Below are 16,825 nucleotides of genomic sequence, written 5' to 3'. Positions count from 1 at the left end.
CCTGATATGAGGAAGTTGAGAGGCAACATGGGGGGTTTGGGGGGGGGGGGAAAGAATAAATGAAACAAGATGGGATCAGGAGGGAGACAAACCATAAGAGACTCTTAATCTCACAAAACAAACTGAGGGTTGCTGGGGGAAGGTAGGTAGGGACAGTGTGGTTGGGTTATGGACACTGGGGAAGGAATGTGCTATGGTGAGTGCTGTGAAGTGTGTAAACCTGGTGATTCATTGACCTGTATATCCCTGGGGCTAATAGGCTAATAATAATACAATATAGGTTACAAAAAAAAAAAAAAAAAAAGAATGTCTCCATATTAGGGGCACCTGGGTGGCTCAGTTGGTTAAGTGTCTACATTTAGCTCAGGTCATGATGCCAGGGTCCTAGATAGAGTCCTGCATCAGGTTCCTGTCTCAGCAGGGAGTCTGTTTCTTCCTCTCTCTGTGGTTCTACCCCTGCTTGTGTACTCTCTCTCTCTGACAAATAAAATCTTTAAAAAGAAAAAAAGAAAAGAATGTCTATAATATCTGACTTAACAGCCATGCAAAGTAAAAACTTTTACTTCCCTGTTCACATTTGACAATACACTCCTAAAATGCTCCCTGAAATCACTTACACTGTATTTCACCCCAACAATGCTGTTTTAAGCTTCTGAAATGAGTTTCAAAGATCTCAGATAAGGGAAAAAAATTACTATTTCTTTCTCTCCACAATCTAGCACATAGTAGCAAAAGGTAGTGACAAATGTTATGTAAGCCTTTGACACTTTCAAAAATGATGTGGCTTAGGCTGTTCTGTTTTGTGACAGAAACCCTGAACATCACACTGATGTGCTTCTTCTGTTGCAGGGACAAGCTGTTATTTGAAAACGGTAAAAAGGCAGTGATACTTTCTAGATCATTAAAAACTTTTTAAATTTAATTTTCTATGTTTAAGGAGAAGTAGTGAAATAGAGAATTTTCTTTCCTATTACCGGAAAGCTGGGGCAACATCCTGAAGCCGTTATTCAACTTTTTAAAAAACTGTATTTATTTGAGAGAGAGCAAGAAGGCAGAGAGAGGGAAAAACAGACTGCTTACTGGGCAGGGAGCTGGATATGGGACTCGATCCCAGGACTCTGGGATTATGACTTGAGCCGAAGGCAGACGCTTCACTGACTGGGCCACCCAGGCATCCCACATTATTCAACTTTTAAAAAAAGACTTAAACACTTATTTATAAGTACAAAATTAGTTTTGTAACTCAATTGTTATGAGTTTCTATATATAAGTAGTATTTTTTTTTTAATTCATGCTGGATTGAGATACAAATGCAATACAGTTAAGTTACATTTAATCACCTCAAAAATAAGAAGGATAAAAAACATTTTGCTGGTGTTTAACTACTTAAATTACCCAGAAAGTCACTGCTCTTTTGTCTCCATAGGCTTATAAACCACAAGGTTAATCTCAGAGACCCCAGGCGTGGGAGCACTCAGTCTAAGTTCTGAGCTCAATCACAGTGGCTTCCTTAGCCCAGGGTTTCTGGTACAATTATTCCAGTATTTTCCTGCAGGTTTCTATCCCTTCACTATGTTCCTTTACTCTTGTTTTCATTTGGTTCTAGGAGGTCAGAGTCTCACTCTAGGTCATCACAAATTAATTTTGTAAGTTTGTGGAGATAAGAAAACTCTGTGGTCAAGATCATGATTATGTGGATATGCATAAAAGAGACAAATATTTGGTAAATAATAAAGACTAATTAAAATATTATAACTATAATGATCTAACAAATCAAAAAATTTTCAGATAAAATGTAATAATTTATTTGTAATATAATAAAAACATAGAAACAAAGTGCATTTTAAAATATTTATTGGCCAGGGGTGCCTGGGTGGCTTAGTCAGTGGAGCATCTGCCTTTGGCTCAGGTCATGATTACAGGGTCCTGGGATCAAGCCCAGCATTGGGCTCCCTGCTCAGCGGAGAGTCTGCTTCTCCCTTTTCCCCTCCCCCAACTCATGCTTGCTCTCTTTCTCCCACTCTCAAATAAATAAAATCTTTAAAAAATAGAATAAAATAAAATATTTAGTGGCTAATAAATTATTTCCTCAAAACAGGATAGTCAATACTTAGAAAATTTTTAAAGCACTGCAGCCAAAATGTGATATCTCAATAGATATGAAATGCTATTAATCTTTCATTCTGTTTTTATAAGACAATTATCATTATTCTGGAATATTAACAAGAAAAGAATATCAACTTACAGAACCAGACAATGCCCCTGAAGTAAAGTTGATCATAAATGTTGGTTCATATAAACCAGATTTTGCACAGAACCACTTCTTTAAAACTTCATAGTTATACCAGTACATTGCTATAAAAACAGAAAATGAAATGACACATAATTTAAAAGTGAAATGTGGACTTTAAATATACATGGTTAAATAGTAAAGGAAGGGGCGCCTGGGTGGCTCAGTGGGTTAAGCCGCTGCCTTCGGCTCAGGTCATGATCTCAGGGTCCTGGGATCGAGTCCTGCATCGGGCTCTCTGCTCAGCAGGGAGCCTGCTTCCTCCTCTCTCTCTCTCTGCCTGCCTCTCTGCCTACTTGTGATCTGTCAAATAAATAAATAAAATCTTAAAAAAAAAAAAACAGTAAAGGAAAAGGGAAAGTCTAACCCTGACACACCCTACTTTCTGCTTGGACACACATACTAGGTGAGATTGAAAAAAAGAAAACAAAAGGGAAACAAGTTTTCAGAAATACTCTAGCAGTCTTATAATCAAAAAACCCCTCTATACAACAGTAAAGTAGGACTTTAATTCCAAAACCTGACAAGGACAGTAGGAGAAAGGACAACTACAGTTCAATCTCATTCATTAACACAGGCATAAAAATTCTTAAAAAAAAAAAAAGGGAACCAAACCCAGAAGTATTTCATAGAAGATCGTATACTATGACTACATTGGGTTATCAAAAGAGGAATGCAAAGGTAGTAAATGTAACAAACCCTTTAAATGAATTATTGGATCATCTAAAACTGATGGAAAAATATTCATAAAATTCAACCCATTTTCACTTTTAAAGCAATGCAATTTCTTGGAAACCTTGGGATAAAAGGAAAATTCTTTAACTAGAAAAAGAATATACATGAAGAACACTTAACAAAAGTAATTGATGGTGAAACAACAGAATTATTTCCTTTAGAATGAGAAAAATGATAGGGATGCAACATCATTGCTATTATTCAAAACTGTCATAGGAAGCATAGTTTGAAAAAAAATGCTGTTGATTAAAAATGAAGAAAAAAAACAGTTATAATTTACATATGTATGTCTATACAGAAAATCCAAAAGATAAGCAAAGTGAAATAATGGTCTTAAAAGTAGCTGAATATTATATATAATCTAACACAGGGAAATTCATTTTAACACTGCCTAAGATTTGGAATTTTTATTTTAATAGAGCTTTTAAAATAGCTACCAAAGTTGGAAGTGGGTATAACTATAAATAAATCTTTAAAAAAAGGGTTATAAATAATATTTATGGAGAAAAATTTAAAATTCTACTAACACACTTTAAAGAAGAATTCTATAATAGAGAAAGATGACATTCCTAAGAGGAAAAATAAGGTACCAAGATTTTTAGTAATGCACTAGTAATTTAGACAACACTGCAGTATGAGCACAGGCTCAGACAAACTGGCCAAGGGAGCAGATGCATGCACACAAGAAGCTCTGATGTGACAGGTGACAGTGCAAATCCCCAGAGCAAGTATGATGCATCAATAAATGATGCTGGGATAATGATCTAGCCATAGGAGGGGGTAATAAAGCCGAATATTTATCTCAGTTCTTAAGTGCAAATCAATTATGGATAAATGAATGGCCAATGAAACAATGCTCAACCTCATGAATAAATATAAGTTAAAGTGAGATACCACTTTAAATTACTACAGAAACAAAACTTAAGAACTTTGACACTAAAAGTACTGATGAGGGTATGAAATGAAGGAACAGGAAGCTGGTAGATGTACTAATCTATACAATCACTTTAGAAAAGAACCTGACATGTAATAATTAAAATGTAAATACTTATATGAACTAGCAAATAGAATACTAGAGATATCCTTGTATGTGTCCACCAAGAATCTGTTAAATATATTCAAAATAGCACTTACTTGTTTACTAATAAACAAGAGTGAAAAAGAAAACAAAAAAGTTTCACCTAAAAATAAAAACGAATCTGGGGCCCCTGGGTGGTTCCGTGCATTATAAAGCCTCTGCCTTTGGCTCAGGTCATGATCCCAGGGTCCTGGGATCAAGCCCTGCATTGGCCTCTCTGCTCAGCCGGGAGCCTGCTTCCCACCCCCTTCTCTACCTACTTGTAATCTGTCAAATAAATAAATAAATCTTTAAAAAAACATTAAAACGAATCTTAAGATTTTTTAGTAAAATAAGCATTTTTTAAAGCTCAAAAAGAGGCAAAACTAAGTAACTTATTGTTTGGCAATAAGACATGTGGTAAAACTATTTTTTTAAAATCAAATGAATAATATAATCCAGTACAGTGGTTACCACTGGAGATGTGACAGTGGAGGTGAATATATGTGGTTTCATGATTTAAAAAAGTACAGTGTTCTAGTTCAGAGACTGAATGGTGACCTCACAAGTGTTCATTTTATTAGAATAGTTCATAATGTATACTACATTATTTCCTATCTATCAAATGTCAAATAATTAAAGACAAATAATTGGCCTAGGAATCTGTATTTTTAAATCATATACCTAAACACAAAAGCCTGAAGAGAAATACTAATGGAAAGGGCAAGATGCATAGATGCATAGAGATGTGAAGAGAGCACAAGAGAAGGATTAACTGAAGGGAAAAGAAGGAGGAACTTTGAAGCATGCACATTTTATAAGCTATTTGTTAGTTTTGTACTTCTTTTTCGTGATTTTCTCCCTCTCCACAATTCAATAATTAGCACAATCTCCTATCTGATTTATAATAGTGTTTTAGTAGAAGTCAACATAATTCACAAGTGCTCTTAAACATATTTTATATTTTGATTTGTAATAGTTTACTTACCTTAGTAATTATTGCACTTAGGGTAATGTTAAAGGTAGTCTGTTTTAGCTAATGTGAATATAATAGTATCTTTAAAAAAAAAAAAAATGAAACAGAAGGAAAACAGAAAGTCAGGCTTGAATTAGAAACTACTCGTCCAATAAAGACTTATGATGGTTAGTCCTAGGTTTATTTTATAATAATTTAAAATTTTAATTTTCAGCTAGTTCAATTTAATAAAATACAGAAAATTTATAAATTGTATATGTGGATTCTACTGAACAGATGATTTAGAGGAGATTTTTCTCCTGGAAAAAGTAATAGCCAGGTAGTCTTATACTTTATTTTTCAAATTTCCAAAGTATAAAGTATCTAGTACATAAATAGTTTAATATTCATCAAATGAGTTCCTTGCAGTCATGTATAAGCTTGTAATAATTTTAAATTACAAATCCATGGATTTAATATGATTCCATCAGCATACTGTATTTTGTAAAGTAAAACTTTTTATTGAAATAAATGAAGAGTGGAATAATGGAATAATCGAACTTGGAAATGCACCCATACTGTTACTGAAGAAGTTTTTAGCTCTGTGACTTTGATCAAACAAATTAACCTCTCTGTGGCTCTTATAACAAACTGGTAACAGAAATATTCCCTATCCCATAACATTATTATAAAATTTTTAAAATTAAGAAACCTATTGGGTACTTAGTGAAAGCAAGGAAAAAAGCATTCTCTATCATGCAACAAACATTTGCTTATAAAACTCAAAATTAGTGTATTAGTGTATTAATACATTGTAATTAGAATATTTGTATTATATCTTATACAGCACTAAAGGCAAGCTAATATTAGTGGAGAAGAATTAATCATGTATGCTTCACATTAAATATATCCAAATGAAATTTTAAAACAAAAATAGTTTATATAAATAAAACTATTGACAAAAAAAAAAAAAAAAAAAAGACACATAATGATCTGACAGTCCAACACTGAACTAGGAGTTTATGGTCACTGAAGAAGATAACTTACCTTTAGCCTAAAAGGACTTCAAATTTACTTAATTTAAAAGTGATATATATATAATAAACCATTGAACACTATATTAAAAACTGATGATGTATAATATGTTGGCTAATTGAAGTAAACAAATAAAAAAAAATAGAAGTGATATATACATAAGACAACACTACCTAAAATTTAACAGATACTAAGATAAATCCTACCTGAGAATGGTACATCTCTAAGAACAGTAGGAGCCCAGCCCCTCCAAAGGGAAATCCAACCATCTTCAGACACCTTCTTGCTGACAAATTGATGCAATTCTTTGTAGGAAAACTTCTTAGATTGCATCTTGGTTCTAATCAATTCTAATGGACTTATCACAGTTACTGCACCAACTAATACAAATAAGCAAATATAAGAAAACAAAAACAAAGCCATGTACTATACAAACGCACATGCAAAAATATTTCATGCATTTTATATAAATAACTTTCATTCTGAAATGTCTACAAACTTTAAAATCAAATATCTAATGATGCCAACATATTGGTGCTCATTTTTTTTCCTTGATAAAGATATTTCTTAAAAGCCTGTTTTCAGGGGCGCCTGGGTGGCTCTAGTTAACTACACCTGGTGGGTTAAACCTCTGCCTTCGGCTCAGGTCATAATCACAGGGTCCTGGGATTGAGCCCCCGCATCAGGCTCTCTGCTCAGTGGGGAGCCTGCTTTCCCTTCTCCCTCTCTGCCTGCCTCTCTGCCTACTTGTGATCTCTCTCTGTCAAATAAACAAATAAAATCTTAAAATAAAAAAAAAAAAAGCCTGTTTTCATATAACTCCCTCTCTGGTTTCAATTCTTTTTTAAGATCTTATTAATTTTTTTTTAGTAATCTCTACACCAAACATGGGGCTCAAACTCACAACCCCAAAATTAAGAGTCGTGCGCTCCACTGAGCCAACCAGGTATCGTAACCTTGGTTTCAACTCTTTCATGAGCGGTTCCAGAAATATCACACATCAATTAAACTCCTGCAGCACAGAGAGAAGTATCTTTCTGCACAGGGTAAATCTCCTTCTGATTAAACTCTGAATCCCAGAGTCTATAAAAGAAAATGATTCAGGACTTGGGCATCAATATGACATCAACTTGACATCCGATGTCATTCTAAAATCTAGAATCTAAAGTCTAAACTTTCTGTCCAAGATTCAGCAGGGATGAGTTGATCACATCTTATTCTGATGGCAATCACTACATACTATATGACTTCTAGAGTATAGATACTAACAATTTAGTACAAACTACAATACTCTGCATTTTATACAAAATTATCTGTGACTGTCAAAATTTTAAAAGACGCTTTAAACAGAAATCAAAATGAAAATATAGTAAGTTTATTACTTACATCTGGCAATAGTTCCGGCAATAATTGGTATACGACTTTCATTTTCTCCTAACTTTGATCTCAGAAGAGCAGATAATTGATCATAGCAGGTAAAATAAATAACTGTGGCAGGAACTGCCATAACTCTGTTTGAAACACACCAACAAAAAGATTTACACAAAACTGTAAAATGGCTTAAATGTATTATTACTAAATATAAGCTAAAATCCTTATATATAAGCTGAAAACCGTAATGAACCGGCCAATGAGATTGATTTTTCTTTTATCTTAAAATTATTAGTGTTTAACTTTAGCAGGCAACAAAAAGATGTACAATAGGTATATGCCCTACAGAAGTTTAGATTTTAGTTGTGAAGGTAAGTCACAGAGCACTTGCTCAGGTCATAAATAGGAAAAGACTAAAGAGGACACTCCTCTACCTCCTTGATTTGTTCTATTGTTTCTGGTCTCCCAATAATCTTCCTTCCCAATTGCATTCACTGTAACATGAAAATCCCTAAAGTAAATAATACAAGAACATTCATAAAATATTTTTGAACTATGGACCAGTATCATACCTGCTTGTTTCTAGAAATAAATTACAATTAATGTTGCAGAATTATATATATGTAGCTTTGAAGAAATTGCAATGACATATTCTTGCAAATGAAATTATCAAAAGGGAATTATTATTATTATTTTTTAAAGATTTTATTTATTTGACAGACAGAGATCACAAGTAGGCAGAGAGAGAGGTAGAGAGAGGAAGAAGCAGGATATCCGCTGAGCAGAGAGCCCGATGCGGGGCTTGATCCCAGGACCCTGGGATCATGACCTGAGCTGAAGGCAGAGGCTTTAACCCACTGAACCACCCAGGCGCCTCTCAAAATGGTTAATAAAATCAAACACAAAGTTGCAAGTACTCTCATGTTACATGTATTAACATAACAAGAAACCAGTTTACATTTATGGTCTAAGGGACACTCACCGACCATACACTGAAATGTCTAATGTTCCATAGTGAAGTTTGATAATGAGAATTTAGGAATAGAATAGATTGCTGGTCTTGGATCAGCCACTAACTTTAATAACCTTAGGCACTTTTAAAAATGTATGCGTCAGGAGCACCTGGGTGGCTCAGTCATTAAGCATCTGCCTTCAAGCTCATGTCGTGATCCCAGGGTCCTGAAATGGAACCCTGTGAGAGGCTCCTGCTCAGCGGGAAGCCTGCTTCTCCCTCTCCCGTTCCCCCTGCTCACATTCCCTCTCTCACTCTCTCTCAGTCAAATAAATAAAATTTTAAATAAAATGGATGAAAGAAAAAAAGAAAGTATGCCTGAAAGTGACTAATTTGCTCCACAAAAAAGACACATTAAAAAGAAATGAAGGAAAAAAATGTATTACTTGGGATTTTTACATTTAGCCTTACTAGTTTATCATATTAACTCATACAATAGCTAGTTAGTAGAGAATTAAGATTATCCAGAAAAGGGAAAGTATGCATATCACAGTATCTCATATTATAAAAGTCAAATAACACCAAGTTCTTAATTTATGAAAATGAAAAAAAAATATTATGCTTGTGCACCAAAGACTGACCACAGCAGGCCTGGTTGCTCATCTTCTTTATATGAAGATGAGCATATATGCATGTTTTACCTTTGGTCAATTCCAAGGAATGCAGCCCTTTGAATATGCCCTATAATAAGGTATTTTTGGTATGTCTGGAGCACAAAATCAACTTGTCCAGGTTGTTCTGTACAAACAATGTGGCTTTTGGCAAACATTTGCTTTCTTTTTGGGGGTCTGGGTTTTGGTAACCGTGATTACAAAGAAAGAACTTGCCTGCCATCAATCCCCAACATAAGCCCCAGACTCTGTCATTCAAACATGTTTTCAGGAACACTTTGCATATACCACTTTAATTCACTGCTGGAAGAATAAGCCTGTCCTATGGGATGTCCCCGGGGAGGGCTCTGGAAGTCTTATGCCTGCCTGGTCAGCTATTGTTGTGTCTTTGCCCTCCCTGATTCTGCTTTGTACATGAGTATAACCTTCTTTAGGTCCTCTGAGTCTTTCAAACAAATCATCAAATGTGTGGGTGGTTGTGGGACTCACAAAACAATGCTTCAGAAAATGAAAAAGCCCCAATAGTACAAATGTACAATTTTATCCAACTATGCCAATTATAAGGCAGAACAAAACAGCAACCACTATTTAGTGAGAAAATATTAAATTGCAACTTACAAGGTAGGGGGAAGGCCACTCCACAGGGATTTAATGCCCTCATTTCGAACAATTTTCAAAAAGGCATCCTAAAATTATAAGAGGAAAAAGTAGTCCAAATATATCCCTGAACCTGATATATAAACTTTTTGATAAATGATTGGTACTTCTATTCTTTCAAGCATATATTTTCAAAATATGAGCTTCTCAGATTTATGTTATACCCATTCTTTTTAAAAAAAAAAATTAAGGGAATTTTCCTCAAGTTTTAAATATAAGTAAAACATTTCTGAATGATACTTTCTGCTTACAGAATGAAATTTATGTCACTCAGCTACAGAGTATTCTACTTAGGGCTTAGATGCCTAGTTTTAAGAGATTATTATAAAAAGGAAATTGAGTAATGGCAGAGAACTGGTCATATTGACTCTCCTGAACAACTACAGAGTCTGGGAAAATATTATTTAAACCCAGTACTTGAAATCTCTGGAAAGGAATCAAACTGCAGGTAAAAATCAGTAGGAAGTCTGTTGTTAAAAGAAAACAATGAGTGAGATTTGCAAATTTGCAGCTTTTTTGCATAAAAGTGGCAAAGAACAGCACATTTACTTGCTTGAGATGGCAGATAAAGAATTCAGGTTCACAAAATATTCAGAAACTTAGGTAGGAAAAGAGGCTCTAGAGAAACCATAAGCCTCCAAGTTTGCATACAAAATCAGCCACCAAGCTTGGCTCACCAATAAATTATGCAATCCCAGAGCATGACAACAAAGTTCTGCTCACCCCTCACCTCAACCCCCACATAAAGACATCAGCTAAAGGCTGAGTGGAAATTTCAGCTGCAAACCAACACAGAGGAGCCTGACTTTGGAGTGTGAATCCAGCCAAAGTTAACTGCTCCTAGAACAAAATGGACTCTTTCGAAGAATATAAAAGAAATCCAGAGTTTTAAGAATGCATCATTCATAATGTCCACTATATAATCAAAATTCCTAAAACATAAAAAGTAACAAGAAAATGTGCCCATAAATTAAAAAAAAAGTAGTCAACAGAAACCAACACTGAAATTTCAGATGATACAATTAGCAAACAAGAACTCTAAAACAGCTATTAAAAATATATTCAAAAACTTAAAAGATGATATGCAGCTAATGAATGAACAGATGTGGCATTTCAGCACAGAAACAGTTACCATAAAAAACAGCCAAATAAAAATTCTAAACCTGAAATGAAAAATTCACTAAGTGGGCTTAGCAGCAGAAAGGAAACAGCAAGTAGAGTCACTGAACGTGAACACAGATCTTTAGTCTGAAGGAGGAAGGGGAAAAAGAATGAGGAAAAATGTAGAAGCTCAAGGACCTGATGGGAAACATCAAGTGGTAAAACAGATTTATTTGGAATCACAGAGGCAAAGAGAGAGAACAGGATAGGAAATAACGGCCCCAAACTTCCCCAAATATGTGCAAAACATCAATTTACAGAGCCCCAAATCAGAAAAGATCCCAAGCAAAATAAACACAGACAACGAAAACAGAAAAAGAAAAGCAAAGTGGCAAAACACATCTAGAGAACAGATGATACAAATGAAGGCTAACTTCTCATTAGACATAGGGAAGGTCACAAGATAATATAATGAATGACATGTTTAAGTTGCAGAATTTTGTATGCTGCAAAAACAGGTTTCAAAATGTATGGCAAAGACATTTCAGTACAACAAAAACTGAGAGAAAAACTGCCAAAATACCTGCATGAAAGAAATGCTGAAAAAAAGTTCTTCAGGAAAAAGGGCCATGATGCCAAATAGCAACTTAGATCTTCAAAAAAGGAAGGAAATAAAGAAGAAATGGTAAATATACAGTTATATATGAAAAATTTATTTTCCCCCTTTCTCCTTTTAACTCTTTTGAAAATATAAGACTCATTAAAATAAAATTCTAACAGTGAGTTGTAGAATTTGTAATGTACAAAGATGTACTATATACGCAGCTACAGCACAAAGAAAGAGGAAAGAATGAATCCTGTCAAGAACCATGAGGGGCCCAAGTACATGCGCTCTACGTGAAAATTAACAAGTTAGCCTGAGGTAGTATCAGGAGAGCTGGTGGAAGACAAGAATCTCTGGCTTAAGAGGTAAAGGATAGTTTATTACTCACAGGAACAGCAGCAGTACCCATTTCCTGAGCCCCAATTTCCATAGGACTACGTGAAGAAGGCTGGATGGCATCAACACACAGTGGCCTTTATTACAGCAGGGGGAATCTGACCTGAGGGGACCCAAATCCTCTGTAACGGGCAGTGGGGATACCTTCCCTTTGCTCTAGAGGGAGACACTGTATCTTCCAAGGTTATTCACTATACAAAATCCTTGAAAAGATGGTAAGGAACGTATTAAGGGCAGTCCGCACCTTGTTCCCAAGATATGTAGAAACATGAAAGACTTGGAGAATTGTCTCTCTAGAAATTGGAACAGAGAAATCAATGTAATATTATTATAATTCAACTAATTACAAAGAAGGCAAGAAAGCAGAAAACCAAAGAACAAAAGAGGGACAAAATAGCAAAAAATATATAAAATAAGATAATAGACTGACACCCAACCATGTTAGGAAGTCCTTTAAAGGTAAGTACTAAGTTTTCCAATTAAAAATCAGAGATTGTCAGAGAAGGGACTTAAAAAAAAACAACAAGGCCCAGCTCTGTTGTCTTGGAGTAAAAGGATAGAAAAAGAAACACCTTATAAACAGTATGAGAAAGCTGGAGTGGCTGTTCTACTATTTGACAAGAGGCCAAGATAATGAGTATTACCAGTGATAAAAAGACATTTCATTAAAACAAAAATGTATCAGAAAAACATATCAAGTATAAATGTATATTTCCCTAAAATAGGGCTTCAAAACCCATGAAGCAAACCTGAAAGAACTCAAAGCGAAAAGAAACAAACCATCAATCATAATTGAAGATTTTTATATCCTCTTTCAGTGCTGACAGAATTGAAGAAAAAAATTAGTAAGAACTTAGAAGATCTAAATAAAACATCAGCCATCTTGACCTGATGGTTTACAGGACACTATGCCCAACAGTTGCAGAATATAGGTTTTAAAGTGGACATAAAATATTCACCAAGACAGATCATATGTAGGACCATTAAGCAAGATTGAGTAAATTTCAAAAATCTGTAAATTTATAGAGTATATTCCTCTGACTGGAATAAACTAGAAATCCGCAACAATAGGATTCTATAAAATATCCAATTATTAATAAATTAAGTATTACACTTCTAAATAACCATAGCAAAAAAATAAATCACAAGGGAAATTAGAAAATATTTCAACTGACTGGTTGAAATTGAAATTAGGATACATCAAGTTTAGTGCCCTGAAGGACACAGTAGCTACTTCCATCCTCATGATAAGAAAAAAGCTCAACTGAAAAACTAACAACTGCTCTTAGATTTATAAAATAATTGAAGTCACAGGCAAACTGCTACCCTGAAAACTGGATTAAAAGATACAGAGACTCACAGCTTACTTGAGTAGAAGCCTGCAGTTAGAACTATAACTATACTTTATAAATAACAAATTGGCTGAAAGGTCAGGATATATACACTTGAGGGTCAAAAACTGAAAGGGGCCCCTCACACTCTCATGAATTTTAGCTCTATGAGTCCTACCAGATTCTCACTGTGAAGATTAGGGAAAAATCTCCTCCTGCTTTCAGCAACAGAAGGAGAAATGTACCCGTTTTGAAATATACCCCAAACTTGGATTCTCCTTAATAAAGCCTAATCTCAAGGTAAAATATATTTTCAGAGCCTAAACCACTGCAGTTTTATCAAAATCTAACCAACTTGGGGTAAGGGAAGCACCCAACTCATTTTCCTTAAGAATAAGACCTAGTCCTAGAACTACAAATTATTTCTCTTCCTGCAGACCTTACCACATCTACAAGGCTCTTGTAGAGCAACAGGGGATCATAGCTTTGACAGAACCACAAGACTCAGACTCTGAGAAGTCTCTAGGGAAATTCAAAGATAACAGGCAAGACAAAAAAGAGGACACTGGAGGTAATTTTGTTCTCTGATAACAAAGCTACAACCAGCAGCAAACACAGCCTTACTTCTAATCAGAGAAACCTATCACCCGACAATAAACCTGTACTGACCTCAGTTTTTTTTTTTTTTAACCCAATACAACATGTGTGGCTTTCAACAAAAGAAATTACAGAGTATGCTGAAAGACAAAAAAACAGATCTGAAGAGACAGAGCAAGCAACAGAATCAGACTCATATATGGCGGAGATTCTGGAATTCTAGACTGGGAATCTAAAATAACTAAGATGAATATGGCAAGCATTCTGCTGGTAGTGTCAGAGGAGCAGAGGAGGTACAGTGAGGGCTTAGGGCTTTCACCCTCACTCATGAGGAATGAAATCACCCCACCAGTGTCAGTGCAAACTATAAGGGAAGCCAGAACTCCTCTCTGCTCTCAGTGTGTTTGGGCAGCTATAACCATCCACCTTACAAACAACAGAGATTTATTTCCAACGTTCTGGAGGCTGGAAGTCCCAGATCAGGGTACCAGTTAGGTCAGAGGGATCCTCTTCCAGGTCTCTGATTTCTTATTGTATCCTCACATAGTTGAAGGGCAAGGGCGCTTGGGGACTCTTTTACAAGGTCATTAATTCCTTAGGTCCCTGCCTTCATGACCTCATCAACTTCAGCTCCATGCCTAATACCATCACTTCAGGCATTAGGATTTCAACATATGAATTTTGGGCAGACTTCAACATTCAGATCATCGCACCTGTCCAACAGTAAAGAGATCCTCCGCAACACAATGTGTCCGTGGATGCTAATTAAGGAATCTGAACTTCCAGCTATACCCAGCACTAACAAGGTGGAACCCCTTTCCTCTGAGTTAAGTGTCAAAAAAGCCAGTTAAAATATAATTTTTAAATGAGATTCACAATATAATACACCAAATTTCCCGGTTTCAATAAAAAAATCATTTGTCATTCTAAGAACCAAGATGTCAAACTAAAATGAAAAAAGACAATAGATGCCAACAATGAGATAAGAATATTATAATTATCTGACGTAGATTTTAAAGTGGTCAACATAAAAATCACTGCGGGCACCTGTGTGGCTCAGTGGGTTAAAGCCTCTGCCTTCTGCTCAGGTCATGGTCCCCCAACGTCCCGGGATAGTGCTGGGATCAAGCCCCGTGTTGGGCTCTTTGCTCAGCAGGGAGCCTGCTTCCTCCCTCTCTCTCTGCCTGCCTCTCTGCCTACTTGTGATCTCTGTCTGTCAAATAAATAAATAAAATCTTTAAAAAAAAATCATTAAAAAAACCACTGAATGATCATTTATGAACACATCCAAAACAAACAAAAATAAGGAAGACTCAGCAAAGAAATATATGCACAAAAACTACATGAAATTCTAAAAAATGTTCAAGTAGGGACGCCTGGGTGGCTCAGCTGGTTAAGCAGCTGCCTTCGGCTCAGGTCATGATCCCAGCGTCCTGGGATCAAGTCCCACATCGGGCTCCTTGCTCTGCAGGGAGCCTGCTTCTCTCTCTGACTCTGCCTTCCACTTTGTCTGCCTATGCTCGCTCTCGCTCGCTCTCTCTCTGACAAATAAATAAATAAAATCTTAAAAAAAAAAAAAAAAAAGAAAAAATGTTCAAGTAATGCATAGAAGGGAAGACAAATAAAACAGCAAGAGAAAACAAAGAGAAGGGGTGCTTGGGTGGCTCAGTCAGTTAGGTACCTGCCTTTGGCTCAGGTCATGATCCTGGGGTCCTGGGATCAAGCCCCAAGTTGGATTCCCTGCTCAGCATGGAGTCTGCTTATCCCTCTCCCTCTAACCCTCCCTCTACTCATACTTTCTCTCACTTATTCCTTCTCTTTTAAATAAGTAAAATTTAAAAATACAAACAAAACAAAACAAAAAACCCAAAAAGGAGATGTCAGGCTGTTAACAATGAGACAACAGGCCCCAAATGGAGTCACTTATACTAACCCCACGTCAGCACACTGACAATACCTAAGTTAAAGGCAGTTTCTGCCTCTACCAAGAACATGACCTTTAACCCATCAATGTGTAATGACCAAGTTAGCACTAGTGAGGTAATATGCCTGAGAGAGTCCCAACTGCCCTCAGAGTAAGGTGACATTGCCTGTAACAATCTATTCTTTGTTAGAGTATTAACTTTCTAGCCCCATCTTCTTCTGCCTATAAAAGTCTTCTGTCTAGGGACACCTGGGTGGCTCAGTGGGTTAAAGCCTCTGCCTTCGGCTCGGGTCATGATCCCAGGGTCCTGGGATCGAGCCCCACATCGGGCTCTTTGCTCAGCGGGGAGCCTGCTTCCTTCTCTCTCTCTGCTTGCCTCTCTGCCTGCTTGTGATCTCTGTCTGTCAAGTACATAAATAAAATCTTAAAAAAAAAAAAAAGTCTTCTGTCTATAAAGTCTTCTCAGAGATCCTTTCTACTTACTTTCTACTTACATGCCGCCCAAATCATGAATTGTTGAATAAAGCCAATTAAATCTTCAAATTTACTCAACTGAATTTTGTTTTCTAACAAGGGTTACGTTCTACAGTATCTGTAACTCTATGAAGTATAGTTCAGATACATCAACTCAAAGATAGAAACTGACAAAATAGTTAAAAAAAAAAAGACTTAATTTATGCTGTTATAGGGGAGCAAAACTTGGCAACCACAAAATGCAACTCTTTGGCATGTAGACTATTTTAGGCTGAATATTTTTAAAAAACAGAAAGTTCAGGAAGAACCTTTGACCCTTCCTCTGTCTAACGAGTTTAGAAAGAGGAATTGCTCTAGGAAGGGAGCTCTCACCATAGATAACTATAGTGTAATATAAACTAGGTGTAGTAGACAGGGAGGAACCTAGCAAAGTCTGCAAAAATTCCTCTCTGTGCCCCACTGTTTCTTTCTTTCTTTCTTTCTTTTTTTTTTTTTTAAAGATTTTAGTTATTTATTTGACAGAGATCACAAGTAGGCAGAGAAGCAGGCAGAGAAAGAGGGAGGAACCAGGCTCCCTGCTGAGCAAAGAGCCCAACACGGGGCTTGATCCCAGCACCCTGGGATCGTGACCTGAGCCCAAGGCAGAGGCTTTAACCCACTGAGCCAGGCGCCTCT

At 36.0% G+C, this 16,825-nt stretch overlaps 1 protein-coding gene across 2 annotated transcripts in view; it reads right to left on the bottom strand.

Moving 5' to 3' along the window:
- Nucleotides 1–16,825, bottom strand: part of SLC25A40 (solute carrier family 25 member 40) — a 56,014-nt gene that overhangs the window by 10,506 nt on the left and 28,683 nt on the right. Inside the window, exons 6-9 of one of the 2 annotated variants that reach the window (XM_082692392.1) lie at nucleotides 9,685–9,752; nucleotides 7,459–7,583; nucleotides 6,279–6,452; nucleotides 2,246–2,355 (exon numbers count right to left, since the gene is read on the bottom strand). In XM_082692392.1, the coding sequence (XP_082548518.1) occupies nucleotides 2,246–2,355; nucleotides 6,279–6,452; nucleotides 7,459–7,583; nucleotides 9,685–9,752 (477 nt within the window). The remainder of the gene's footprint in view (nucleotides 1–2,245; nucleotides 2,356–6,278; nucleotides 6,453–7,458; nucleotides 7,584–9,684; nucleotides 9,753–16,825) is intronic. The other variant, XM_082692393.1, reaches the window with a different exon arrangement.

Source organism: Mustela nivalis (genome assembly GCF_964662115.1).
Source record: "Mustela nivalis genome assembly, chromosome: 12".
In the NCBI taxonomy this organism is placed as follows: Eukaryota; Metazoa; Chordata; class Mammalia; order Carnivora; family Mustelidae; genus Mustela; species Mustela nivalis.
This window is presented reverse-complemented; position numbering and strand designations above follow the sequence as displayed.